Source organism: Denticeps clupeoides, chromosome 19 (assembly GCF_900700375.1).
Source record: "Denticeps clupeoides chromosome 19, fDenClu1.1, whole genome shotgun sequence".
In the NCBI taxonomy this organism is placed as follows: domain Eukaryota; kingdom Metazoa; phylum Chordata; class Actinopteri; order Clupeiformes; family Denticipitidae; genus Denticeps; species Denticeps clupeoides.
In genome coordinates this window covers 8424416-8452146 of record NC_041725.1, presented here as the reverse complement: position 1 = coordinate 8452146, position 27731 = coordinate 8424416, and the positions used below count along the sequence as shown (strand labels likewise).

General features: G+C 43.8%; 1 protein-coding gene across 3 annotated transcripts; it reads right to left on the bottom strand.

The window, feature by feature from the left end:
• Positions 1–2446: 2446 nt before the first annotated feature.
• Positions 2447–27648, bottom strand: serpini1 (serpin peptidase inhibitor, clade I (neuroserpin), member 1). 3 transcript variants are annotated; one of them, XM_028962999.1, is made up of 10 exons: positions 27417–27648; positions 16984–17101; positions 16032–16301; positions 14414–14644; positions 13266–13460; positions 10440–10644; positions 10099–10208; positions 3755–3841; positions 3090–3179; positions 2447–2667 (listed from the first exon to the last, which is right to left on the bottom strand). In XM_028962999.1, exons 2-10 carry the CDS (start codon positions 17063–17065, stop codon positions 2591–2593), a joined length of 1347 nt encoding a protein of 448 aa, XP_028818832.1. In that variant the 5' UTR covers positions 17066–17101; positions 27417–27648; the 3' UTR covers positions 2447–2590. The 3 variants fall into 3 exon arrangements, with proteins under 3 accessions (XP_028818832.1, XP_028818833.1, XP_028818834.1); XM_028963000.1 differs by lacking the exon at positions 16984–17101; XM_028963001.1 differs by lacking the exon at positions 16984–17101 and having other exon boundaries at positions 16032–16296.
• Between the last annotated feature and the right edge of the window lie 83 nt (positions 27649–27731).

Genomic DNA, 27731 nt, shown 5'->3' with positions numbered 1-27731 from the left:
CGGTGCCGCTGCGCATGCGCGAGTCTCGCCGGGCGCAAACGGGCCCCGCGTTGCCTGGTAACGGCCACACCGTTACTTCACCGTCATTCCGAACTTTAACCTCAACAACAAGTAAGAAGTAGTAATCGTTTGCATGATTAGTTTACAAAGTCTATTTTTTGGGGGTTTAGAAAACCTTCATCCAGTCCAGACCTTGTTCATGTTGTAAAAGGGGATGGACTATCTCCACACAAGTAGAGGAACTTTATCAGCTAATACCCCCTTATTTCACTACATCCGAAAATAAAAATCTGCACTGATTAAATTTAAAAAAAAAATAGCTGGTAATCTGGTGAATCACCAAGTGTGGACAGGATCACAGAATTATTTCAATCTTCATTTACAACTATTTCTTAATCGTTGGTAATATTGTTCATTTGTTCCTTTCTTTTGCTTTTACGCATGGCCATGACAAATTTGGAGGCCTAGGCAGGATTTTAGGTGGTGAATTTAAACTGTAAAATTAAACTAGAAAATGACTTACTCTGTGTTTGAAGTGATGCTCGGAGCGCCTGTGATTGGGGGCGACCGGCTTTTCAGAAGATTTAGAAGCAGAATAACGTAAATAATTCCAAGGTGCCTTTTAATTGGCGGATGTGTTGCATTTTACAATTCTGCAATTTTCTGATGGGCTATTGTCTAGGTCCTTTCCACTCTCTTTTTTGATTGGCTGGTAGCAAACAGGCTCTAGAACCCAGCGGAGATGCGCCTGTTATATAGTGAGGCTCTTTTGTGTGAGAACTATTGCGTTGTGTCATATTAGCCCAAAATAATTTTTCATAGGAAAGTTACATATCATTATTGTTATTACTACTGCTACTTAATAGGTTTTGCTAAGCAAGTGAAATTCATGCTAGCTTGTTCATATTAAGAGACATGAATACCAACTAGTTTTGATAATAGTGGAAGGTTTTTTTCTTCCTCCGTTTGTGGCACTTTCTTGTACTGCCTATGCCGAAGGAAATTGCTTATGCTACAACTGCACAGAGGGGAAGACAATGTACAATGTTGTATAAGACATGCAACAAGTGCACAGAGAGGCTGGGAGACAGACATAAATTTATGAGTATAAATAAAAAATAAATAAAAAATAAGGACTAAAAATAAGTATGTAGTAATGACTAAGGCATTGCCTTTATGTAAGAGTTAACAAGTTACGAGTCAAAGTGACGGAATTCATCAGGTTGGATATGAGAAAGAATTTCTTTTTAGTTATATTTTGGAATAGTTTGCCCAAGGGGGCTGGTATAAACTTAAACCCTGGATTCTTTGAACTAGATGACATTTTGCCCAGTTATAAGCTCAACTCCACACACACACACACACACACACACACACACACACACACACACACACACACACATACACACACACACACATATATATATATATATATAGCCTTGAAGCATATATATATATATATATATATATATATAGAGAGAGAGAGAGAGAGAGAGAGAGAGAGAGAGAGCCTTGAAGCAAATACCATTCAGACCTTGAAGCTCCATGAGGATGATAGTTTGCAATCAGGGGTTTTAAGGAAGCAGAAGGAGCATTATTTTGCATGTCAAGGCTGTTAAAATCCAATCTGTTGCATATTGGCCACAGACACCAAGACCATTTTGGCAGAGATTCCTCTCCAAAAATTCATGCTGACCTGTGTAAATGTTCACTACCAGCCCCGATGAATCTTGCAACTTTGTAAAAGGGAGGGAGAGACTGTCCCTGTACCTACTGACCTACTGATTGTAAGTCGCTCTGGATAAGGGCGTCTGATGAATGCTGTAAATGTAAACATGACACAAGGCCCACAGTTGAACACATTCATGTTTATTTCTTAAAAGAGTATAGCTGGTGTTCCTTATGGATTTATTTACTTAAATCCCTGTACATAAAAAGCGGCCTCTGTGGCAACCCACGAGCCCCATCACCATGGCAACCCCATCCACTGCTTGTATACCTGTGGCTGTCCATTAAATCAAAAATCAGAAGGCATTGTCAGTAGCCATGAGCTTATGGTTATCATCATAATAATAAAAACAATAACAACAAGAAGAACTAAAAAAATGATTTTGGTTACAGAGAACTGCACGCTACTTTTTTCTCTATGCAATAAATACCTACAGATTTGTTGTAATAAAAAACAGGAAATCATGGATGTAGCGAAATCTGTGGGCTGGGCTGAGAGTGTGTCAGGGTCAGTCCAGGAATACACAGCATGTTAATACAAGTCATTTAGACCACCTCATAATTCTATATGTGTTTGTGTGTGTGTGTGTGTGTGTGTTATATATATATATATATATATGTAGAGCACTCACACCCTCTGTGTTTAAAGCTTACAGTATCAAAACACAATTCACTTGTCATATATATATATATACAGTATATATAATACATACTGTTGATTATGTACTTATTTTTTAAAAAACATGGCAAGTGATGGGAGTATATATATATATATACTTTTTTTTTTCCTTTTTCTGAGGCTCCGGGCTCTTTGCAGTACAAACACTACCACAGAGAGAGGCCAAAGTGAGGCAAACGGACATTAGATGGCATCGAAATTCTGATCGCTGGACTCGATCACTTCAGGACTCATAACCCGGCCCATGAAGAGAATGGACCCTGCAAGAAGAGAGGAATGAACTTGAATTGTAAAATTAACACTGCAGTCGGAATGCCGTTCTTTGTAAAGTGGGGTGTGGCTGATCTGAAGCCGGAAAATCGATCCAGTTAGAGGAGTGTAATTAGTGCTGTTAGCGGTATCTTAAGTGGAGATGGATAATAGAGCCCCGTCCTCAGCTCTCCTCGTCTCTACACGCTGTACTAAGTGGTCTGTGCTTGCAGTCATAATTGCTTTGGTACGTGTGAGTGTGTTTCCTGTGTGTGTGTGTAGTCAAAAAGACTGGAACAGATGAAATTGTTGCGAAAGGTTAGAATTTAGCATAGAAAAATCTTGTTCCTTAAATGCAACACATGCATATATATATATATCCATGTTCCTCGCAAGAAGTGTGTGTCTGTGTGTGTTTTGTGGTTCTTCGTACCTGTCTTCCTGTTTCTGATGACAAAGAAGAAGGGGTGGTCAGCCATAACCTGGGGGTACAGAACCAGGGTTCTGGTGAGGGCGATCATACCTGCAGGACATAAAATGACATCAGCTTGGGCGTGACCTTCACCCCCAGCAACATGATTGTGAATCATCCTACCTCGACCATCACCAGTTTATGTCACTGAGAGGTCTGAACAGAAGTGGACGTTACATTGGAGCAGAACGTTTAAACATGTTATTGTGCTGCTTGTAGATTTTGTAGATGTAGATGCCGATTTTGGTGAACATAAAGCTTTCAAGAACAGGGCAGCCAGCCAGGAGGGGGCACTGTTAGCATTTCTCACTGTGGCTTTAATGTAATTCAACAGGTCTAAAGAACGGACAGAAAAGAGCTGCCAACAGTTGGGGCTTTTAAAAATTAAGAGATTACAAGAGTCAGAAAGAAGTGAAGAGAACAGGCAGAAAAGGAGGCCAAACGATTAAAAAAAATTAGAGCTAAAGCAAAGTATTAGAGGGATAAAGCGACAGGGCGAGCGCGAGAGAGAATGAAAAGGAGAGGACGATGGCGTGACAGAGCTTGAGGGGGCACAGTAAACTCTGAGAGCATTACAGGGGAGAGATGGTACAATTCAGCCTGGCACATGCATCAGTGGGGTTCACCTGATCCAGCCGCCCCCTCGGCTCCCTCCTCAGTCACCTCCAGGTACGCCTTCTGAACAGCTTTGCCGACAAAAAGATCTTTCCGGTCTGAAAGAGACAAGAACTCATTCAAACAACAGGCGCACGCATCATTGTTACGAGCAGGGTTATTCAATTCTTGACCTCATATGCAGATCCAGGTCATTTGGTCATATTCCGATTCTGACTGACGTGCTTGACAGCCACGAGTTGAAGAATGAAAGAGAAGTGCAGCTGATACAGGTCTAGCGCCCCTGCTGCCTGGATGGTTACATTACAATCCCCATTTATAACAATGAAAAACTGTCCTACTTCAAAAGGGAAAGTGAAGTGATTGTCATTGTCACAGTGAAATGTGTCCTCTGCTTTTAACCATCACTCTTAGTGAGCAGTGGGCAGCCATGACAGGCGCCCGGGGAGCAGTGTGTGGGGACGGTGCTTTGCTCAGTGGCACCTCAGTGGCACCTTGGCGGCTCGGTATTTGAACCGGCAACCTTTTGATTACGGGGGTGTAAAACCCGCCTATCAGCCCAATAATGGAGCCTGATACGACGGTGAAGGGTTTAACGTGTATGACGTTTTTTGACGCAAAATAAAATAACGAATCTACAAAACTAATTTATTTATCAACCTGATAAATAGTCTTACATCTGTATTATCTGACTCCAATATAACTACCAAGACTATTCTAAAGTGGAAGTGATTGTCACACGTGATACACAGCAGCACAGCACACGGTGCACACAGTGAAATTTGTCCTCTGCATTTAACCCATCACCCTGAGTGAGCAGTGGGCAGCCATGACAGGCACCCGGGGAGCAGTGTGTGGGGACGGTGCTTTGCTCAGTGGCACCTCAGTGCCACCTTGGCGGATCGGGATTCGAACCAGCAACCTTCTGATTACAGGGCCACTTCCTTAACCGCTAGGCCACCCACTTTAGATGGGTAGTTGGAATGAAGAGGACAATAGGGACTGAATAATTTATAAAGTCAGGGAGAACTAAAGACTCTGCAAATTTGCATTGACTTAACGAATCTTGATCAGCAAAACAGTGTCCAGTTAATAGATCAAGTATAATTAATAAAATAACTTTCTACCATGCGGATTTGCACCGACTGACAGGCTGATCACACCAGGGGCAGGAAGAAAGGAACTCTCTACGGTTCACATAAAATGCCTGCTTACGTGCTATAGGATCAAGAAGTTCTTTAAACATACATAAATCTGGCGTGTTGCCATACGATCAGAAAGTTCCCCCTATAACCAACGACTTTAGTTGACAGAATATTCTATAACAAGACTGGAGATTAAGGATATCAATAGTTACATTTATTATGATACATAATCTTCACAGTTCTACAGATATAGTAAATGCAGTTCCTTAATTGTCCAAAACAAGATAGAATGATAGAATGAAAATCAATCCAACATACCCAACAGATGTTACACACAGCGCTGGATTAAAGAACAGGTAGCAGAGTTCTTAAAACCATCGCATGTGTGGGAGAACCTGAATGCAGTAACTCCTAGAACGGCATGTCACCTTCCCTTTTGTATCCTCGATCTGGGTCACTTTGGGGGGGTCACTATACGACCCCCTCAAGTGTTGGAGATCTTTGATGTTGTTTATGATTTGGTTTTAGTACTAACATATTTGTTATATCTTATCTGTTTAATTTATGTGACAGGGGACATTGAGCCAATGAGAATAAATCTAAACACGCATGTATTGTCATGATACCTCCATATATATATTGTACTCAAATTAAACACTCAAGGAACCTTTCTGCTTCCCCCAGAGGTGAGAGGGGCTTTCCCGCCATCCTCAGGATGAGGAATCTGTGGGAGAGATCTCATCCACCCGTTCTCGTGACCATTTGGTAATAATTGTCCGTGGGGGTCAATCTTTGATCTTGTGACCATTTGGTAAAGAATAGTCTCACCACATGGTCTTCATTGTTTTTACAAATGGTGATCCCGACGTGATACCTTTGCTCGGATGTGGATCTGTGACCGTAAGTCTCTTTTACTGCATAGGGAGGAATAGAATCTATGTGCTTTAATTTAAATAAAAAGGATCTACATATGCTAAAAAGCCTGGGACCGTAGAAACCGAGGCATTTCTAAATCCAGATCCACTCCGACAAGGTATAAAATGAACATAGACTAATTACTGTATCACTTACAATGTGGCACGTAGATATGGCTGGCACAATAGATGAACCCACAAACCAAACTGTAACCAGTAATAACCAGGATTGTGACATTTTAGATTACCGGTATTACATTGAACATCATAAACCATGTCCCACGGTGAACAATTTGATAATAACTGATCAGGGATTGGAAATTGCACTGTTAAAATTCATTGTTTACATTTTAAATTCCTGTTCAGTATGATCAACATGTTTAGGATCAGAATTTAAATTTATGTGAAACTGTTTCTCTCTCTGAACACCTCAACAATGCCATAATCTCAAATAATAGCTTTTAGTGATAAAGGTGTAATTCTCTAATCACATGGCAACAAGCGGGATTTTATTTGTGTTTATTTTTCCGGCCACTGTTGTTGATTGAACTTCGTTAGCCGATGCAAATTCGCAGAGTTATGAATTCCCTAATAAATGTGTAATTCTCCAATCACATGGCAACAAGCGGGACTTTTTTATTTGTATTTATTTTTCCGGCCACCGTTGTTGATTAGACTCAGTTAGTCAGTGCAAATCTGCGGAGTTATGAATTCCCTGATATCATTTTAAGCCTCCCACTATATTTACATGTTTTTTGCATGTTTTTGCGTATCTGATCATTGTTGTCATTTGTTTTTCTGGTTTGGTTTTAATGTACGATGAACACTGTTTTTCTACATGCACAATCTGTATGCAAACCTCATCACACTCCAGACAAAGAACCCAACCAAGTGTGAAAAGCCCTGGATCCAGTTGAATATTCTATGTATGCTGCTGTGTTTGATCTATGCCAAGAAGACAGGTTTCCCTACAAGGGTGACCTCAGACGCCTGAGGATCACAAAGGACACAGAACCACCACTATCGGCTACATTTGAATTCCCGACTGACCAGGAAGCAAGCAGATACACAATCATGACCCAATTGTGATCCCCATGGACCCTGAATACTCGAGTGCCCCAGGGGATCAACCGGCCATCTGTAAGAATGGACATCGCGGGAGCCTGCTTTGTCTTGCATAACAGATGTCTGCAGGGGGAGGTGTGACATTCCTGTGTCGATGGTTGTGGGTAAAGATTCGACACCCCGGTTTTTACATGCCTTTTGTCCGACGGCAACGTGTGAAGTATCAGCCGTCAGGACCGCCCACCCTTTTTGTCTTCCCCAAATGGGAGGCACCGGGGGCGTGACATCAGAAACAACAGGTTCTGATTGGTCAGTGACAACTTCCTGTAGGCCAGTGACAACTTCCTGTAGGCCAGTGACAACTTCCTGTAGGCCAGGGGTATAAAAGTCTGCTCACATGTGGAAAAAGGACCTCTGAGCTTCTTGCTCAGGGGGGTTTCCCTCGGAAGCCGGAAGGCTTCTGAGACTTTATCTCCCCCTCTCTTTCTCTTCTCCTTCTTTACTCTTTCTTCTCATTTTTATTTTCTCTGTAACCTTGGTACCTTTTTACATTCAATATTCACATGTAACTACAATAATTATTTACCGGTGTTAATAAATTAGAAACTGTTCATTTTTAACCTTTGTGCCATGCCTCTTTCTGCCAGGTAACATCAAATTGGAGTGGTTGAATACAGTGCTTTGTGTGGAGGGAGAAAGAGTTTTTTCTACACACTCTATTCTCTTCTCCCACACCACATGGTCTTCATTGTTTTTACAGGGGCCACCACTGCCCCATTAAGTGTTAAAGCACTTGCAGCAAGGGGGTGGTCAACAAAAACTAGACATTCCTGGCTTTGACACTAGTTACTACAAAGCAGACTCAAGATATTGACTTCAAGTCAAAGAATGGAAGCCGATAGAGTCACAGTAACTGTAGTAGAGTTACAGTTGATGCCACTCAGCAGATTAAAATGTGACTTTTGGTCACTTAGAATACTGAATACTGATTTTTTTTTGTTACAAGACCTGGGCAATCTGAGCAGATCCCCCCCTTTTTACTGGCATTGCAGTGGCTTCCTGCCAAGAGCAGCACTAGTGAAGATCTCATCCTGTACTCTCCATCCGCAGTGAGTTGGGTACCTATGATGAATGTAAGGCAGGGGGAAAGAAGCGCCTGCATTCTCCCTTCTTGGGAATACTCTGCCTGCAGGAGTTTGCGATTCGGACAATCCGTCAGCGTCCAGATCAGGGCGTTTTTCTTCTGTCTGCTTTTGAGATAAGCACTTCACACAGCCTTCATAGTCAATGTCATGTCTTTGCTCTGAACCTCCTGCTACCGACATCCTATTAAGTAAACCTTCTGAGGTCCAGATATGTGGAATAAAATTCGTAATGGTGCCTGCCTGAACAGTAGAGGTTCTTCCTTTTTTCCCTCCCTGGGGTCTTCCTCAGTAAAATCAAATGTTGATGACATCCCACTTGTTTAGCACACTGGTACACATAGGACACCGAGGAATGCAGCTACCAAGGAGCCGAAAGCATCACAAAACTGCAAGTTGCAGTCAGTCAGATCAAGTCGGTTCATTTTACTGTATCTCAATACATGCTAAATTGAACTAGTTATATACTCACATAGTATATAATGTGTTGTGAAGGTTTAGATTTGGATTAGGGCACATTGTATATACATAGTGTTGTTTTCACCAAAGAAATTTTTGACAAGGTTAATCTATGAACCTTTATGACATGATGGTAATGAGACGAGACACAATGCAAATGCTGGTCATGTCACGATAACTACAATAAAATAGACCATGTAATATTGTTGATGAATATAAATGAGACTGCTAAATAAAAACTAGAATAAAAATGTCTCTTCGTTGATGAAAGCAGGATGAGGCGCTATCTTTAGAATGATTGCGTAATTATTATTTTGCAATATTTCTGTTTGCCATCTGGTTGCCCTGATGACGTCACTTCCTCAATCCCTGTTCGAACATTATTTGGGTTTCAGAATGCTTGTGGTGGGTTAGAAAATGGCTGGGTGAAGTGTCGAATTGGACACACTTTCTTTACAATGAAGTGGAAAACAGGATATGTAGTCAAAAGACAAGTAGAACTGCAGCCATGGAATGGATGTATTCTTGAGTCTATAAGGTAACAATATAAAAATAATAAAATAACTTGTTTTAATTTTGTGAAATGGGTTTGACTGAAAGAATATTTGGTTGTTGTCTATTCTACTAAGTACTTGTACTATATTGAATCGGTTAAATGGAATGACATTACTAAAAAAGAGACTAAAATACAATTTTCATTGAATAAAATAGTCATGGATATTTCTGACTAAAATATGACTAAAACGCTCATGCTTTTAGTCAACTGAAACTTGACTAGACTAAAATGAGTGTGTACTGTCATGACACCACGGAAAGGAAGGACCCAAGTGCAGGTGCTTTAACAAAAAAAAATCCTCTAGCCTGTCCATGGTCCTGCAGTGGCTAGAAATGGCGATAGGTGTAAAGAGAATTTCCCACACCTCCCATAAAAAAGTCCACCGGCTGTCATGGCTTGAAAATGTGTGAAGCATTGCAGTTGCTCGGTGATTAGATGTAAAAACGAGCACAAATGAATTTGTTTAGTTCAGTCACGCGAGACTCTAAAGAAGCAGTGGGTTAATTAGATTTTTTTCTGGAAAAACGCTGACACGACTTCCTGTTTGCGCCAAACGTTGTGTTTGGTGAATGGTGTTGATGCCTATTATAGGTCGCTCTCCTCCTCGTCCCGCCTCTCTCCTCCTCATTTTGTTACAGAATTATACTTAGAATTATAGATACATAAAGGAATGTGGAAATATGAAAATATGCTAAAACCTGGCTATAACGCTTGAACTGTATTTCGTTATGGGCAAGTCATGTCCAGAGCTGCTATTAAAATCAATGACAAAAGGCAGGCACACTCATGAAAATCCAAATAATGCTTTAAGCTCTGAAAAGCCTCCAAGTAAATTTCTATCTATCTAAAGATGTGTGTCGGGTAAAGATGTGTAAACTGAGCAAAGCATCAGGTGGTTATTTTTAAGTCTCTCAGCCCGAATTCACGCGACTGGACAAAGACCGGACAACGGTGGAAAGAATACATGTGTTAATTTTTTACACAGGATACAGGAGACAAAGTTACAGTTACAAAGATTAAGAAAAAAAACATATGGGCAAATGTGTGTGTGTGTGTGTGTGTGTGTTGAAATACCTTGAAGTTCAGTTGTCATGGCAGACAGGTCTGCTTCCTTGGTGAAAATATTCCTGATGCCTAGTTCTTGCAGAGTGTCCCTCAGGTCAATTTTCTGTTCTACCTTAAACCTACCACATGCACACACACACAAACACTGTGCTGACTGACAATTCTATAATGTGATCTACAGAACATATGCTCTTTCGTTTTATACAACTGATTGTCTCCTAGGACACAGTTTTTTGATATGCAGCAACTAATTAACTAGCAATCTCCTGATGCCTTTGAAATCGTTACTGAAACCGAACGTTAACGTGTTAAATCTGTACGTGAACACGGATCCATCTTATGTCGTTCACCTGGGGAGGTACACCTCCACCTTCTGCCTCTTGACATTGTTGGCCCAGTCCTCCAGCAGTGCCGCCTTGATGATCGGCTCTAGGGTGGCAAGCGGCACCTCCTGCCTGGGCAGTACGATCATCATGCTCATATCCTCGCCCTCGTAGGGCATTTCCAGTACCTGGTACACGCCTCCAGCTTCACTGCTGCCATCACTGAACTCTCCTGCAAGAACAAGGACACTCTGATCAGCCTGATGAGCATGGGCTGGAAAATCTGTAATGCCCTGGTGAATAAAAACGGCCAGTTCTTCTGAACCATTTTCAGTTTATAAAAAAAAACTAGCACCACGTGTCATTCTGGCTGTCAGATTGCCAATCCCAGAACGTCTTTTCCCTTCATTTTTGTGATCAGTTACTCTGACCATATATCTATGCCCTAAAATAACCTGATTAAAATAAAAAAAATATATTTCTGGAAAACACATGTATTGTAGGGTTTAAATAGAGTGAGTCTGGGTATTGTTGGCGTTAAATTAAATGAATAAAAATCCTGGAATAGTCCAGGCTGAGACCTGACCTCAATTCAACAAAAATATGGACAGAGCCAGAATCTCTTGGACATTATGGGTAAAACTGGTCCCAACTGTTGCAGTTATATAAGCATTAATTATATACAATATTATTCCAAACAGTCCCAGTGATGTAACCAAAACCACTTCCGTAGCGTGTTAGTGCAAGCTTATGTAACTAAAGGTTATTGAGCTTTTATCCCTGTTTTTAATCATTTTTACCATTTGAATTGAAATATCTGGGTTGCACTAATGCACTGCATGGAATAAACCCATTCACATGACTGGAATGTGTGTCACGTAGTGGGAGTCTTAAACATTAACAATGCAAAAATTACAATGCAAAAAAAATAAAGAGTACACGCCGTACACATTCTGCTTTATCAGATCAGACTGCTGTAAGAGAGATTCTGGAGGATTTCATATTTGGTTTGAGGGGGCAGAGAAAAGAGAAGGTATAAGCTCCTGCACACACACACACACACACACACACACACACACACACACACACACACACCTGCTCATGCCGTCACAGATCCTGGCACACATGAGTCATGAGCACAGACTCGGTGCAAAAAACATCCCTCTCTCTCACCTACACTCCCTCCCAGATTCTTTTCTACACCATACTGCTGGTTTCTCTCTTTAACATGCTGCCAATATGAATACAAAGGTACGGTATACTGTTTCAAAAACCTGTCACACGCACACACACACACACACACGAAAATCTAAAACTTGAATGTGCGCACGTTGTCTAAATGACAAAAGTAGGTACACTTTTAAGCCATAATACTATACTGCATCTGTCAATATCAATGTATGACGAAATGATCAGACGCCTTAAGTAATACTTCTTATGCAGAGATACTGTGGTGCCGCTCCAGTTAACAGGTATTCACTTCAGTACAGGTAATAATGACGATGCCTCTCTTTCTCTGACTTGTTCCTTGTGCGCTACTCTTGCAGCCTATGTTTCAAATCTCTTATTTCTCTGATTATCGTGCGTTTAATAATGACAGAACAAACAGACAATGCGGTTATCTTAAAGCACGCTGGCCTCCAAGGTTGTGAGTTTGAATCGTGGCCCCGACTCAGTGTGTGTGGGGTTTAATTGCTCTCTCCATGTTGCCATGGGTTTCCTCCAGGTTCTCCGGTTTCCTCCCACCACCCCAAGGCATGCACACTATGTAAAAATGGCAACTCCAAAATTGTCAATAGTTATGAGTATGTACATGAATGGTGTGTCTATGTCTGGGTATGTGCACTGGCGTGGGCTAGCGGCCCTCCCTGCGCCTAGTGTCCCATAATGGGCTCCAGCAGCCGCGACGCTGAGCAGGATTGAGTGGTAATAGATAGTCAGTGGGTGAGTGAGTGAGTGAGTGAGTGAGTGGGTCAATAGTAATAGTTTCTGCTGCTGGTGTTGTTGCTAAGCAACATCATTCAGTCAGCAGTCAGGTGGGTAGCAGATGCTCGTCACCTTCTTGTGACCTTCTTGTGAAATGAAGGTAAATACGATTAAATAATATTTAAAAGGCCAGAGGTCATGCTGGCCGTAACTAAGTCAGGTATAACAGGATGTAGTATCGATGATACGAGATACAGGATTGCCCCATTAAAGCTACAACAGACCTGCAGACGGATGCTGCTCGGCTGAGCGATTAACAGAGCTTCCTCGGGATGAGTATTTAATGAGGGGATGAGGCAGAATTTTTATGTGTAAATGTTTTAGTGCACCCACAGACATTTGGCACAGCGGCTGCTGTATCACGTCGCATCCAGTAATGAAAAATTAATGGCGGTGGTTTGGATTGTATATCGCTAAAAGAGATCAGTGCTGTGCAGCATGGCATCTTTGTGTGCTAAAACACACCGTCCCATCGCCAGTGTACCCGCTCATATCCTGACAAGATTTCCTCTATTGCAACACTAGGAAGTATGACATTTTTCTGGAGGTATATTTCATTTCTTTTTTATATAAACCCGATACTCCATATTGTTCTTTAAATGCTACACATAGTGTTGCTGGTATTCGTAACTTATTCATTACAGTTAGAAGTAATGGACAGAGACACATATTAGTTTTTACGGGTATTGTCCTATTGCAGCTTCCTTAACAAAAATCGTTAGACAAAGAGCTAAAGAGGGCATGACTAGAAAAATAAGCTTTTTCTTCCTTCATCTCTGTTATTCCTCAAAAAAGCATACTGTTTGCCAAATTAAGACGCTTTTCATTTCTTAAAACGGACCTCCCCAGAGGTCACATAGTGCTCACCATAGTAGAAATCTCCCTGCTGGTACATCATCAGGGTCTGGACCTCGCTGCCATCGTCCTTACTGAAGGAGAAGGTGCGGGTGTTCTCTGGTCGGAACTGGTTCTTCCAGCTGCCCCGGAAGTACATAGCATTGACCAGGGTCAGCCGAGTAATGCTGCTGAAGTCCTCTGCGGAGAGCAGGTCGTGAATTTTATCTGTGCAGAGACAAAAGCTGGTGAGGGCCAACTGGTTTCCTCCATGTTACATTTAGGTCACATTTAGGCTAGAACTTTTTCCATTTGGTTAATTTTAATGTCTTACAAAATCAATATGAGAGTGGTGTGGGAGTGGTTTTATTTCATAATTCCACTTTATCAAATTGTTAAATGCTCTCAATGCCATGCTATACCATGCAAATTTGGTACTGGTGGGCAGTGCATTTTGAGTGTTTTTTTTTTTTAACACAATGATTAAATTGCTTAACCAACAAGACCACCAATAATGTTCTGAAATGACCTTCTTTGTGCCAACATCTGGCTTTCACCCCCTAATAAGAAAAATATTCATTAAAATCCATCATTATATCATGTTTTGATAATAATAGTAAAAAGGTCCAAGGAGTCCAACATTCTCACTATTAATGTTATAAAATGATCATTGACAGCTATGCATGAGGTAAAACAAAAACAATGTACTTTTTTGTCAAAATCTTGCAGGCTGACACCCACACCCCCTCCAAGCAGCTTTTGAAATGTGATTCCAGCTAAAACTCAAACCCCTGCTGTCATCTTTTTGTGCTGGTAGAGCCATTTTTGGAGAATGTTAAAAAGAGAAGACATTTTTTTCCCTGTTTGAGTAATGTCCTGTCCGAGAGGGATCCCTGGGGGAAAAGTGGATCTGTGGTGAAAATCAAATGACGAATCCTGGTTTCTATTCCTGAATTCAGCCTGAGTCACCTGCTGCATGACACCAACCCATCCTTCTCAACCCTCGTCATCAACAGCCCCTCCAAGCCTGAACACATTCAGGCTTGGAGGTGAATTTTTGGCAACTGATACTTCATCCAAATCCTAACCAAAGCTGTGTGAAAGCAGTCTGAAGAAGATGTCATTCATTTTGACTCATTGTCCTCCATATTTTCTGTATAAGGAAAGGAGCAGTCACTCACTCTCAGTGTGGTTCTCCACCCAGGCATTGATCTTCTCCGCCACAGCTGCCGACTCACTGAAGTCCACCGTCTCCACCTCGGCACGGAAGTACTTCTTCATGAGCTGCAGGAAGTCGGGGTTGAAGGGCACGCCCGTCTGCAGGTATAGCGAGTTGGCCAACCGCACCACATACTGCTCCTCATGAGCCAGCAGGTCCTGCGTCAGGTTCCTGAGAAGTGAGAACTCCTCATCTGGGTGGGAGGGTGAAAAGCAAATGAGAAAAGGGGGACCAAAAGAAAGTCACCATATGACAACGGTTGTTCCAGCATTGTTCCAGATTTTCTATTTTCAACCCAGTGGAGAAAAATGAACAGCACAAACAGCTGCACAGAAATGAAAGTAAATATGGACTTTGCCTCACTTTGAAATTGTGCAGTGTGTGTGCATGTAATTATCTCAACACTTTACTTGTTCACAACAGCAAACCTTTTTTTTTTACACACTGGCCACTTCAACAGACACCTCTGTCCTGCAACACCAGACTTAGGGTCCATTTTGATACTTTTCTATGTAACCCAGGTTGCAAAATGTCCCTGTAATCAGAGAATCGATTTCAGAGACAGTTCTAAGCCATGTTCTTAATTGATATTTAATAGTCCACCATTATATTTAGAGTTTACTGTATGTAACATGACATGTGCTGTAACAATTTGACCTTTATGGGACCCCCAAAGGCCTAAATGTACTGTGAAGTGACACAAAACGTGGTCAGAAACTGACCCTGGCGTCTTACACTCTGTAACTGTGTATCTACATGGTTAGTTGAGGAATTAATCAGGTAATCAATAGTGGCATTTTATAAATCTGAGATACAAAAACAAATATGGAAGTGTATGCCAAATATTTAGGATTAATGTACTTACAGCACAGAATTTTTCATGTGCTAATGAAAAAATGTATTTCGTTCAGACAGGGGTCATTAAGATGCAGAGATGCAGAAGGTCACAAGAGTCCCATCTCATTTCATACACCACTTCTAAAAAGTATTGTTTGCAAAGAAAGCCCAGCAGCATCTCTACTTCCTGTAGAGGCTGAGGAAAGCCCATCTCCCACCACCCATCTTCACCACCTTCTATAGAGGGACTATTGAGAGTGTTCTGACCAGCTGCATCACTGTCTGCTTTGGGAACTCCACCGCATCGGACCGCGAGACCCTACAGCGGATAGTGAGAACACTCTCTCTTCCCTCCATAACAGACATACACAAAACCCGCTGCATCAGGAAAACCACCAGCCACCAACTACAAGGACTCCAGACAGCCCTCACATGCACTCTTTACCCTTCTGTCATCCGGTGCCAAAAGGTGCCAAAGCATTCAGGCCCTCACTGCCAGACTTAGCAACAACTCATTATTCATTTCACTTGTTTAGTGCTGTCTGTCTTCTTGTTGTCTACATGTTTTGTTTGCCTTAAATGATCTTGCATTGCTTGTATTGCTGTATGTTTGCACTTTATGTAAAACGGTTTGTATAAATGTTACATGTAGCATGTTTCATTCCACCATGTACTGTCCAACATGCACTTGAACTTGAAAATGTATAGAAAATTCAGATTTCCTGCCATCTGCTGTCTCCTACCATCTCTGAAGTGGCTGAACCCCACGACCTGTCGGATCTGCTCCAGCGAGGCGCCCCGAGCTCCCAGCTCCAACATGCCCAGGGCCAGAGCCACGCTCACAGGGGAGAAGATGATGTTCTCATCACTCCCGGTCTGCTGCAGCTGGTGGTAGAGCCGAACCGAGAACTCCGCTGTCACGTCCTCAGGAACATCGACTGCCAGGCAGGAGCATGTCCGCAGTAGAAGCACAGGCAGGAGTGCCAGAGCAAGCATCACGCAGGAAGTCTGTTCTGGGAGAGAAGGAGAAATTTATCAATTTGGTGAATGAGAATAAAAATGAGCTGAATAGTCTAACCATACAAAATTTCTAATTTCATACAGTTATTAAAGACGTATTAGCTATAAACTGTTAACAATAACACACATTTTAAGTTCATTTTCACAGTATCATCCCTGAAGAAACAAAAAATGTAGACTTAGGTTCGTAAAATTTTATTAGACACTAAAAATAAAATAAATTAGGTAAAAATATAAAAAAATATTATTAGGTAAATTATAACATTTTATCACTTCAGAAGGTATTTGTTGATGATTTCTTATTCATAAGATGTTTGTTGAAGTGATACCAGATGCCAGAAACAAGAATCGCATAAAGAAATAAAGAAAATGGGCAAAAACTGGCAACATAAGTAGTAAACGCATCTGCGATCGGACCATACAACAACAGCAGCCAAGGAGCGGTTTCATGAAACCGTCGCAGGAACAGCATGATTCAGTGTACGATTCAGTCGCGCCGGGCCTTTCTTCCGGAAAAGTGCCTGTGGCGGTGTCTTCTCTATGGTTTGTGGGTTCGTCGCGCAGCGAGTGAGCTATGAAAGATTGACCAGACCCCCACCGCTCCACACCAACCCCTCTCCACCAATCACAAACCCTAAAAGACACCCCTGTAGGAGGGCTGGTGTTTTTCTGCACCTCTCTTTTGCTGTATTTCGGTGGATGCTTCTCTCTCTCTCTCTCGCTCTCTCTTTACGCACTCCATCTCCCCGCACTCCATCTCCCCGCTTCCACTGTTGCCTGGCAACTTTGTTTTCTGCACAAACAAAGAAAATAGAAACATGTGCGGTTCTGCTGGGTACGTGTGCATTTGAAGAGAGGTTGGGGGGCTTAGGTGTGAGTGTGTGTGTGTGGTGTGGTGTGTGTGTGTGTGTGTCCTCTATGCCCTCACAGTGCGAGTCCCTGCTCCATTGTGCATGTGGATGGTGCGGGTGTTTGGCGTTGTCACACGCTCCCGCTGATGCTGACCGACCGCAGTGACATTGCACCTGATTGGCAGCTTGCTACTGCAGGTAGCTGCAGCCTCCGCCCCCATCGCGCTGAACGCCTGCTCCGGCTCGGTGAATCAGTGGAATCAGTTATTTCCATTCATTCGCTCCATTACAGCATCTACTACGGCTCTAAATCATCAGTAAAAATCAGTAACAACCTACATAAAAATGGAACACTAACTATATACATCCAATTTGAATATTGAGAATCCTGTGATATACTTAATATATTTCTTGACTTTCTTATATATGCGTATATAGTCTGTGAGAGAGCAGTTAATTAAAATACAGCAGGGTTAGAAAATGTCACAAAGGCTTGGATCCCTATGGGAATTTTTCCCCTTAGACGGGACAATGCGTTTGTAAAAGTGTATATTAGGATAAATACTAAAATACACAGAAACAGACACACTATGTTTATAATGTCCTTGACTGCTGAACCAATGCAAATTTCCCACAGGGATTAAACTAAAAGGATTCATAAAGGTTTTAGGTCATAGCACGCAAACCTTTTCACTGTAAAGGTCGAAGACCCAAACAAGACCTGGCCTGATCACAAGGGATGGACCGATTTCCTTATTAAACTGCCTTCTAGCATTTTCTTTTTCTGCCAGCTTGTTTTTCATCTCGCTCATATTGCCTGGAAATCACTTGTTATGGACGCTGTACATTCTGTTACCCTCTGTTGTGTAACAGAACGTTCTGTTTTGTGGCTTGGTTCCAGGCCAAAAAAAGAGATGCACAGTTGTGGTGAGACAAAAAAAAAAGCTGAAAGGTGTGACCTTTGCTTTCGCGGTTTCTCACGGACCCTGCATCTGTGGTTGAACCTGACCTGCCTCTTTGGGAATTGTGAGCCGTCATTTGGGAAAACTCTGTGACATTAAAAGTTAAAAAAGAAAAAAAAAAAGCTGAAGCCTGGCCTTCCTGGGCTGGTGAGGCTCAGAGCATCTCAGTGCTTCGACTGACTCAGTGGGCCTGCAATCAATCAAACGGAGATGGTGCTGCATTCATACCGGCTGCGGGAATAGCGTAGTGCGTCTCAGTAGGAACATGAGATCGTTCAACTGTCCAAAATAAAAGTTGGATCCTCCCACCACAACGCAGCCAGAGAGGTGCAGTTTATTTGTTTCCGAATAGTTGAATTATGGATGGAAATACTGGTCGACCAATTAATCAAGCCAAATATGTCATTTTTTTGCAACGGTGATGGCTTGTACACTGTAACTACATTTCATTCAGAACCCCCTCCCCGTTCAACATTTTTGCTGTGAAGATCTATTTGCATAGTGAAAATGAAGTGAATGTCATTCTGAGACACTGCAGCACAGCGCTCACTGAACACAACAAAATGGGTCCTCTGCTTTTAACCATCATCCTTGGTGACAGGTGCCCAGGGAGCAGTGTGTGGGGACGGTGCTCAGTGGCACCTCAGTGGCACCTTGGCAGATCGGTATTCGGACCGGCAACCTTATGATTACGGGGCCACTTCCTTAACCGCTAGGCCCCCACTGCCCCCCATAAACCTCAAGGTGTTGATGTCCAGTTGTTCAGTGTTCAGTTAAAATGTACAGAAAATCCTCAGTGACGTTTAATCATTTGAGTCTCATTTGATATTACTAATAAAACCAAAACCAAATCGGTGATGACGGCCAGACAAATTCTCCACGATGCAAGATTATCGGCTTGCTTGCAATACTTTATGAACCAGTGTAATATGGACATTTTTGATCCTAAATGAATGTGCAACCGCAACCGAATCCATACACGATAAAATTTCAAAGACGTTTAGCTTCGTGTTTTGAACACTGCATAGGCATCTTAGGGTACATTAGAAGGCAACAGCAAAAAACATGGTTGTCATTATTAAATATTAAAATGTTTGAATTAAAGTCCAGGTATCTGTTCCCTAAGGTGCAAACACACATCCAAACACACAACACAGTGCAGTTCTGCATGACACCTATGTCCTGGTGACCTCAGTGGCACCTTGGCGGATTGGTATTCGAACCGGCCACCTTCTGATTACGGGGCCACCACTGCCCCACGTTTACCATACTTTTACGGCATACAGGGAGAAAAGAAGGAGAGAGAAAGACTGAAACAAAAAACAAATGCCTCAAACGCCAGGGCATGTTGACGGTGAGCGGTCGGAAGAGTTAACCAGCTCTCCCTCTCACCACTTCACTACGGCTGTCAATTAGAACAACAGTACTCATCTCAGTCCACACTTCAGAGACTGGACCGGCATTTGAAAAAGAAAATAAAAGAATTTATAACTATTCAATTTTTACTAAGAATCATCCATCACACACACACACACACACACACACACACACACACACACACACACACACACACACACACAAACACCACTTAAACCACCTGCTCCAGTTCTGTCAGCCTTCTCCTTTCCCTAACAGCTCTACACGCAGGCTGTGCTGAGTTAGTCATCTTCTCAAATAAAAAGCGAAGAAAAGCAGGCTCCAGAGAGCCCACTTTCCCTCCGTCTGTAGCGCGAGGTGACAGATTTAGGCTTCATGCTGCACTTCCATCTGCAGTGCTCATCTCAGAACAACACTAGGCACAACGCTGAGTGCGCCAAAACAGCCCCACCTCCCAGAGCACAGTGGACCTCAATCTGCCACCATTGTGGTGCTCGGGGCCCCGCATTCCATCGCGTCTCTGTATGTGTACTCTGTATGTGTATTTATTTATTTTTCATAATCAAAATATGCGTTCTTCATGTTTTTTAATCATTGTGTGTTCACTCTCAATTAGTGACCTTGCAGTAGAGCACGCTAGGAAGGTCCATACACGAATGGGTGACTAAACAACATAATGCAGGTTACAGATGTATCAACGTCTCTTGCAACGTTGAGTTTAGCGGAATTGAGTGTACAGGTATATCAACTTAAAATTAAGCACTGGTTCGGCGCTGTCTGCAAAACGTAATAACGATATCGATTGTGTCATGATCCGGTCTGGAAGGGGTAACTCCGGGTCCGGGATCCAGACCGGAGTTTCATGTTCGTCCTGTGTAATGTTTCCTGATCGTGTTCACCTGTGTCTAATCGTATAAAGCTGCCCTGTTCGTGTCTGTTCACCGTTGGGTCATTTTTAAGTGTTACCTGTTTATTGTTACTGAATGTCTCCCCTGTCCTGTTCATCAAGTATTGAACCCCCCATTTTGTGACGTTGCGCATATGCGTCCTATATGTCCAGCCATCGTTCCAGATCCCCTGCCTCGCCATGCCAAACGGGCGTGACAGAGTGCAGGCCTAAGTGTTCACAAATGCACTCCTTCAATTTCTGACACTGCAGAGAATTAACTAATGTTTTAATATATATAATCAATACCCCATGTTTTTGCCTTTTCAACCAGTATTTTGAGAAGGGGGAGGGCAATATCAGTCTTGCATTGTGCTGTAGTTCCCTAATTACTAGAATGAAGGCAAATATAAAACTTCAATTTCAGAATGCAATTGCTAGGAACATGACAGATGCATATATGTACTGGCAAATTTCCCATGTGACCATGCAGAAAAGTGTGCAGTGATGTAACCCAGCGAAGACGGTTTTTGTTGGGTTTTTTTTGAGGGGGGGGACAGTAGTATGCGAGAAGCTGGCAAACTGGCAGCTCATCTCAGAATCTTTCAAAGAACTGCGCTGAAGACTGACAGCAGACAGACAGCCAGGAACTGCAGGTAGAGGAGTGGCAGAGAGAGTCGAGTGGTTTGGGTTTTATTTGCAACAAGAAGAAGTCTCTCGACGTCCCCTTTTGCTTTTTGCATTTTGATGCCTTCCACCCACCAACACCACCATTAAACACACTATTTTGAACATCCATATGTGTTCACACGCACACACACATGCTAAACCCAAAATACATAAATGTATGTAGGACAGATGGACATAGAAGGAGAAGGACAGCAGGACATAGAAATAGAAAATGTTCTCAACACACAAAAACACACTGATCAACTACAACATTAATGCCACTGACAAGTAAAGTGGTGGCACCATTATGGCATTCATCACACACTTTTATCCAAATCAGTATTTACAGGGACAGCCCCCTTGGAGACAATCAGGGTTAAGTGTCTTTCTCAAGGACACAATAGCAGTATGTGGGGTTACAGTCTGTGATTTGTGGTCCTCTGGTTAATTTGTGATTGTCTTAACCACTAGGCTACTATCACCCTAGATCTTTCATCGCATATTGTCTGGTTTAGTTCGTTTGGACTGTTTCCATTGCCGTTTTCCTCTCTCCCCCGTCCTGTTTTGACCCATTGTGATGCAGTTTATTTTCTTTTATTAAATGTTCCCCTCATTTTCTATGGTGCTAATAAAGGCGCACACTCTGATGATTTCTTTCCAACTGAAATATATAATGCATGGTTTACTGCAGATGAATGTGTGCATTGTACATATAGAGCTGCTCAGATGGACCGAAACACCCTGGTTAGTTCAAAAGTGGTAAAATGAAGGACAACAGGTAAAACTGGACATTTCACCTGGTGACGTGTGCATGGAGTCCAGACTAACCCGTGTGCTCTGATTAAGCTACTGCTAAGTACTCAAATGCTGGTCAGGAGAGAACAGACCACAGCTGCCTTTCTGCATCAACCTATCAACTGTAATGGGAACATGAATATCAGAAATGAACCAAGCAGGAGTGGAAAATGGGGTCGTGGACTATCGATTTACGCTTTTAAGATCAAGTCTGGAGCATGTGCATGGATCAGCCATTTCCAGTGACAGTGACCTGTTCCAGTAAAATAACGTCTAAAAGAAAATGCTACTAACATCTTAGACGGTGCTACAGGACACCTCCAAAGGTTTTGGAGTCCCTGCCTCGACATGGTTGTTCAGTGCGTACAAGCACACTCGCATGTTCACACACAGGCAAGCTGGCTCTCTGGGGGCCTTATGGCCATTTCTCTCTCTCTGCCCCATCCATCAGCCTCACGTCTTCAGACAGGCTGGCCCAGATAAGGCAGCGCGGGCTGGGGACGCTGCCATCCCTCTGCCCCCCTCTGGAACTGCACCGGGTGTCAGGAGGGACGGGGGCTGGTCAGGGAGCCACGTGTTGGGCGAGTCGAGAGATGAGGGAGGGAGGGGGGGCAGGTCATCTTTAATAATCCTCCATTACAGGCCCTGTCACCGGTAGAGACCTGCTGAGCACTGGCATGCAGAACCAGCTCATTTACTGCCATCACCCAGCCTCAGAGAGAGAGAGAGAGAGAGAGAGAGAGAGAGAGAGCGATGCAGAGGATAAAAGGCAAAATGCAGATGAGAGCAGAAGGGAGGAGATGAAGGTGGAAATAAAGAAACTGATAGAAAGAACTGCTCTGCAATGAGATGATAAGAGATAGAGAGAGAAAGGAGGACAAATTAATTTGGGTAATAAGAGATCAAGCGAGAAGGGTGGTGAGAGATGAATATTGCAGACGTGGGAATATGTATTGGAGTAGTTTTTCAGAAGACTTTGTGAACAGGAACAGGAATGTGATGAAGCAAAGAGCTCAGTCTGTCTTCATCTTCCGAAACTGGACAGGCTTGACACAACAAGGCCTCACCATGTGATCTGTCGCATTCAGGGGTGTAGCACGAAAACATAAGCGGTCTCTGTGGACCCCATTTTTTTTTCTTGATCCTGGCTTCACTCGCTCCACCCCATGGGGCTCTGGGTAATCATTGCACCCCGTTCCCCAAGCAAAGTGTGGCTACAGATCATTTCCTGTCGTTGTTTGGATTTGGACTGGCCTCATCCCTTTCACTGATCTGTGCACGGTCCTTACCATTCACTTGGTTGGGTGGTCAACTTGACACATTTATGACACGCTTTACAGATCCACAGTCCAAGTATCTGTTCAAACACACATCCAAAGACACAACACAGTGCAGTTCTGCATGACACCTATGTCCCGGTGACCTCAGTGGCACCTTGGCGGATCGGTATTCGAACCGGCCACCTTCTGATTAATTTTTTATATAACTGTATAACTGTTTATTTACTGCATATTAATATGCGATATATTTATCGCAGTCTAATAGCAATAGATGGCACCAAATATGACTTTGCACTCACACCTACCCCCAATTTAGAGTTGTCAGTTCAGATAGAGAATCCGGAGAGGTGAGCATGCAAGACCCAGATTCAGAATCCTCTTAAACTGGTGCCTGTTGTCAATAATAAGGAAGCGGCCCCGTAATCAGAAGGTTGCCGGTTCGAATCCCGATCCGCCAAGGTACCACTGAGGTGCCACTGAGCAAAAGCACCGTCGCCACACACTGCTCCCCGGGTGCCTGTCATGGCTGCCCACTGCTCACCAAGGGTGATGGGTTAAATGCAGAGGACAAATTTCACTGTGCTGTGTGCTGTGTATCACATGTGACAATCACTTCACTTTTTAAATGATGTTTTAGGTGATCCATCCAATATTATTTCTCATCTGCTGACCTTGGGTAACATGGGTTTCTTTGCAAAAAAAAAATAATATATATATATATATTTACATTTTACGTAAATTATAAAATAATGCAATGAAACAGTTATTGTCACTGAAGATAATAACACTTTCACGGTTCTTTAGAGTACAATATTTCATATATTTAGGCACACAAACTACAGCGTGATCTGACATCATTAGCCTTGTTCACCCATTCATCATGGCAGTGGCGGCCTAGCAGGCAAGGAAGCAAAATGGAAATGGAAGATTGCAGGTTCAAATCCCAAAGTGAGGTCTCCTTGAGCAAGGCACCGTCCCCACAAAATTGTGTACATGTTTGCTGTGCGTATCACAATGTCGCTCTCACTTTGTGTTTCATTTTGAAAACATTGAATGACCCAGAAATGACAAATTTACTGACGTTAATATTAATGAATATTATTATGCTCACATTTTCCCACATGTATAGATGTGAGAGGCAGCCATGCGTATAGTTGATTATGTGTGCTTATTATTGATTGGGAAGGACTTGTTAATGATTTGATTTTACTGATTGTCTGCCCCGCCCAGTGGTTTTCCCTTCTGTAATTATAAGGTCAGCTCCCCTGCCGCAAGATAGGCTTGACAGGGGACAGTGGTAGAATTTGTAATTGACACTCTTAACTGGGGTCTGTAGTTTGTTTGTCTACTCCAACCTTGAAAAAGAAAAAAAGAAAAACCCACGCAGCTAGTCCACATCTGCAATGCGGTCCTCTTACCTTCGTTTTCAGGGGGGTTTGGCCAGGTCTCGCTTTGTTCCTGCGCCCACTTTTTCTCCTCCCAGTGGGGAAGGTAAAACGGGCCTCTGAGGTTCTGTCAGCCGGCGAGTTCTAAGAGAAGCTGCAAGGGGGCGGGGCGTGGAGCTCGTTCCGTCCAGCGTGAAGTTCAGAACATCCAGCAGTCGGGGGGGGGGGGGGGGGGGGGGACTTCAATGCCATTCCGCATGGCCAGAGCATCGCTACTCTAACCCAGCCCTACATGTACGACCTCTGCCTTATCGCACCGAACGGAGCCTACGATTTAAACTTCAAATGGCAGTGCGATGGGCCACAGGGGCGGAGTCTACTCGGCTAATAAGGCTCGGCACGCCCCTTCCCTCCAAGGCCACTGTGTGTGTGGTAATACAGGTGGTCCCACAGCTTTAATGATGGGGGGAGGGACTGGAGGGGGTGATGGTGTTAACGAATGTATCTGTATGTGAGGGGCGGGTTTAAAGATTGGGGGCGGGACGACGAGAATGGACAGGCCGAAAAAAAAAAAAAAAAAAGGACAGATTCATCACGGTACGGCGGTTCCTCTCACAATCACAGGACACGCCGCGCTCTTATCTCTGGCGCGTAACACCGCTGCCGCACGCGCCAATTCCCTCCCCGAATGTCAGTGTGACAGATCGGCAGCCAAATTCTGGCTCGAAACATATTTCACGCCACCCTGCAAATGCCAGGACGCGAGCCGGCGTGCTCACGCAGGGATGGATGCGCTCTGCTTATTGCAGCAGTGTGTCTGTCTTTCCGTGTGTACGTGTGTGTGAGACTGAGTGTGTGTGTGTGTGTTGTATGTTAAGGAGCGCCTCTTGCTTATCTCGGCTGTTATTAAGTGCCGCCCTCCAGCCTCGGATTCCCGCTCTTCATTCATTAACACCAGTCTCGCGCTGATATTTACAGACGAAAATGGACCGCGGCAGGAAAGCCGCGCCGATCCTTATTCACACAATATGACAATGCACTCAACCAAGGGGCGAGCGAGAGAGAGAGAGAGGGAGGGAGGGGCAGCCAGGAGAATAACAATCAACCCTCCGACAAATACAGAGGGGGGGGGGGGTCTGATTAACACTCTCCACCCCACCCCATTTCACCAACACACGAGACACGGCGGCCACCACAGCGCGCCCCCCGGCCATGCATCACCGTGGGCGCAAATCGTGGGGAGAGGCTTGAGCAAGAGCCTTGCAGCCATTTTTGCACTTAATTGAACGGGCAATCGATAGCGACCGGCTTTGCAGGTTTTGTTTATGGAGGTTGTCGCCCCCTGAGCATCCCAACACTGGGAGAATTGTGCAACGCTCTGCGAAGGCCGAAAACGCCCGGCCGTGTGCGGCAATGGGATAAATCCCCGGCTAGCCGGACTGAGGCGTCCCGCCTACACAAATCAACGAAGGAATCAGCCAATTGGATGAAGGAGTTGCACGGACATAAGCTACCCATAATGCACAGGTGTCGTCCAACTGACCCCTTTGCCAAATGGTCATAGGAAACCGTGACATAAGACTTTCTGGCATGCGTATGGGACGATAGAGACAAGGGCTCTCTGCCGTCCACAAACGTTGTCACGCAAGCTCCTCCAGGCATCCTTGCAGGTGGCAGCCGCGGGATCGGCAGGTTATTAATCCCCGCTAACAGGCCAACCAAAGAAAGGAGCCATTCAACCGGCGGACAGCGGGGACTGCCTGCGCGTCTGTGGCCACCTTCTATGAACCTTGAACCTTCTCGGGCGTAGAGACACGTCCGGCGGATGGGCGCGATCGCATTCTGCCAAGCGGGCCGGCGGCTGAAACCTGTTCCTGGTTTTAGGCTCAGAGCGCCCCTCCCCAACACCACCGCCCTCCAACAGAGAGAGCGGCTCTTCTGAGCCACTGGCGGTAATTGGATCGGCTCGTGTTTAAGGGTCACCGGGCAAAAGAGAAGACCCGGGACCTTTTAGAAGAGAAGAAAACACTTTGAGCCATCTCAAATATATTACCATGATCCATAAAATAAATAGGATTATAGCGAAAATCCATCATCCATCACTCTTAAGAGCCTTTTGTCATAAAAAAAAAGCAGAGCAGAGGCCAGAGCAGTAGATAGAGTGACTGGGCCATTTGTCAGACATGCAAATTGGCAAACCACCATAACAACAATCAATGTCTGGCCTGATAAGCGCTGACCACCAAGGTGTGTGTGTGTGTGTGTGTGTGTGTGTGTGTGTTTGTACCCGATGAAGGGCTTTTGTCAATATTTCAAACATCTGCATTCCTGGTCTCCCCTCCTCTCAAATCCTCACCGTCGCTCCATCACAGAAACGAACTAAAACGCACGGAACAGTTCCCAGTTCGGCCCACGGTCTAACGTGAACTTCTGGCGCGCGTGTCGCCGTCACGCCGCCAGATGTGGAGTCCAGCTGCCGCCGCAGCTGCATCTTCCAACGCCGCTCCGACTTAAGGGCACTTCATTATTAGCCCAGAAGCAGGCGGAGGCAGAGACGTGCAGAATATTCTTGAATAATCAGTCCATCCGTAGCAAGTTCGAAGTTGGCCACTGGCTTTACAGCGCGCCATGCGCATTCTCGAAACCACGCAAACGCAAATGCAAGAATATTTTAATTGCAGGGAATTAAATTATGGGTCGGGTTTGGCAGCAAAATGCATTTAATTGAACGGCTACTTATTTCAGCACCTCACTGGACAATACCGCTACACGGTTATATACATTGAATAGAACTTTACCTCTCGCATATTTTTTATACGACCACGTTCGTGCAAAAAAAGATAAAAAATACCTGGCATACGGTTTGATACCTACGGAGAAAACAAAAATAAATACAATCTTACCGAACGGCGTGGAAAGGGATGCTGCGATTCGCCTGCGCCGCTTCGCTCGTCCTCCCCGTCACCGCGGCAGGTTTCTCACACGGCTTAATATTTTCACCGGCGGTCCGACCCACCCGGCTCCCTGATTGGTCGGTGCTGACCCAGCCCGTCGCTCGGTTTATGCTGCGCTTTTGCCTAATCGGTGGTCCTCTTGCGGCACGGAATGAGGACGAGCCGTCCCTCGTTCAACATTTTAGAGTAATTATATACATTTTTTGCTTCCTGCGTCTTTCCCCGAGTCATATTTGATGAAGGCACAGGCTGAAACAGACGTCA

Bases quoted from the DNA above. Each gene is read 5' to 3' on its own strand.
- serpini1 (XM_028962999.1), bottom strand. From the start codon at position 17,065: ATGGAGTGCGGGGAGATGGAGTGCGTAAAGAGAGAGCGAGAGAGAGAG. The intron at 14,645-16,031 runs GTAGGAGACAGC...CCTCCCACCCAG, and splicing joins GTTCAGCCACTTCAGAGATG to ATGAGGAGTTCTCACTTCTC. The intron at 2,668-3,089 runs GTACGAAGAACC...CTCTTCTTGCAG, and splicing joins CATCAGAAACAGGAAGACAG to GGTCCATTCTCTTCATGGGC.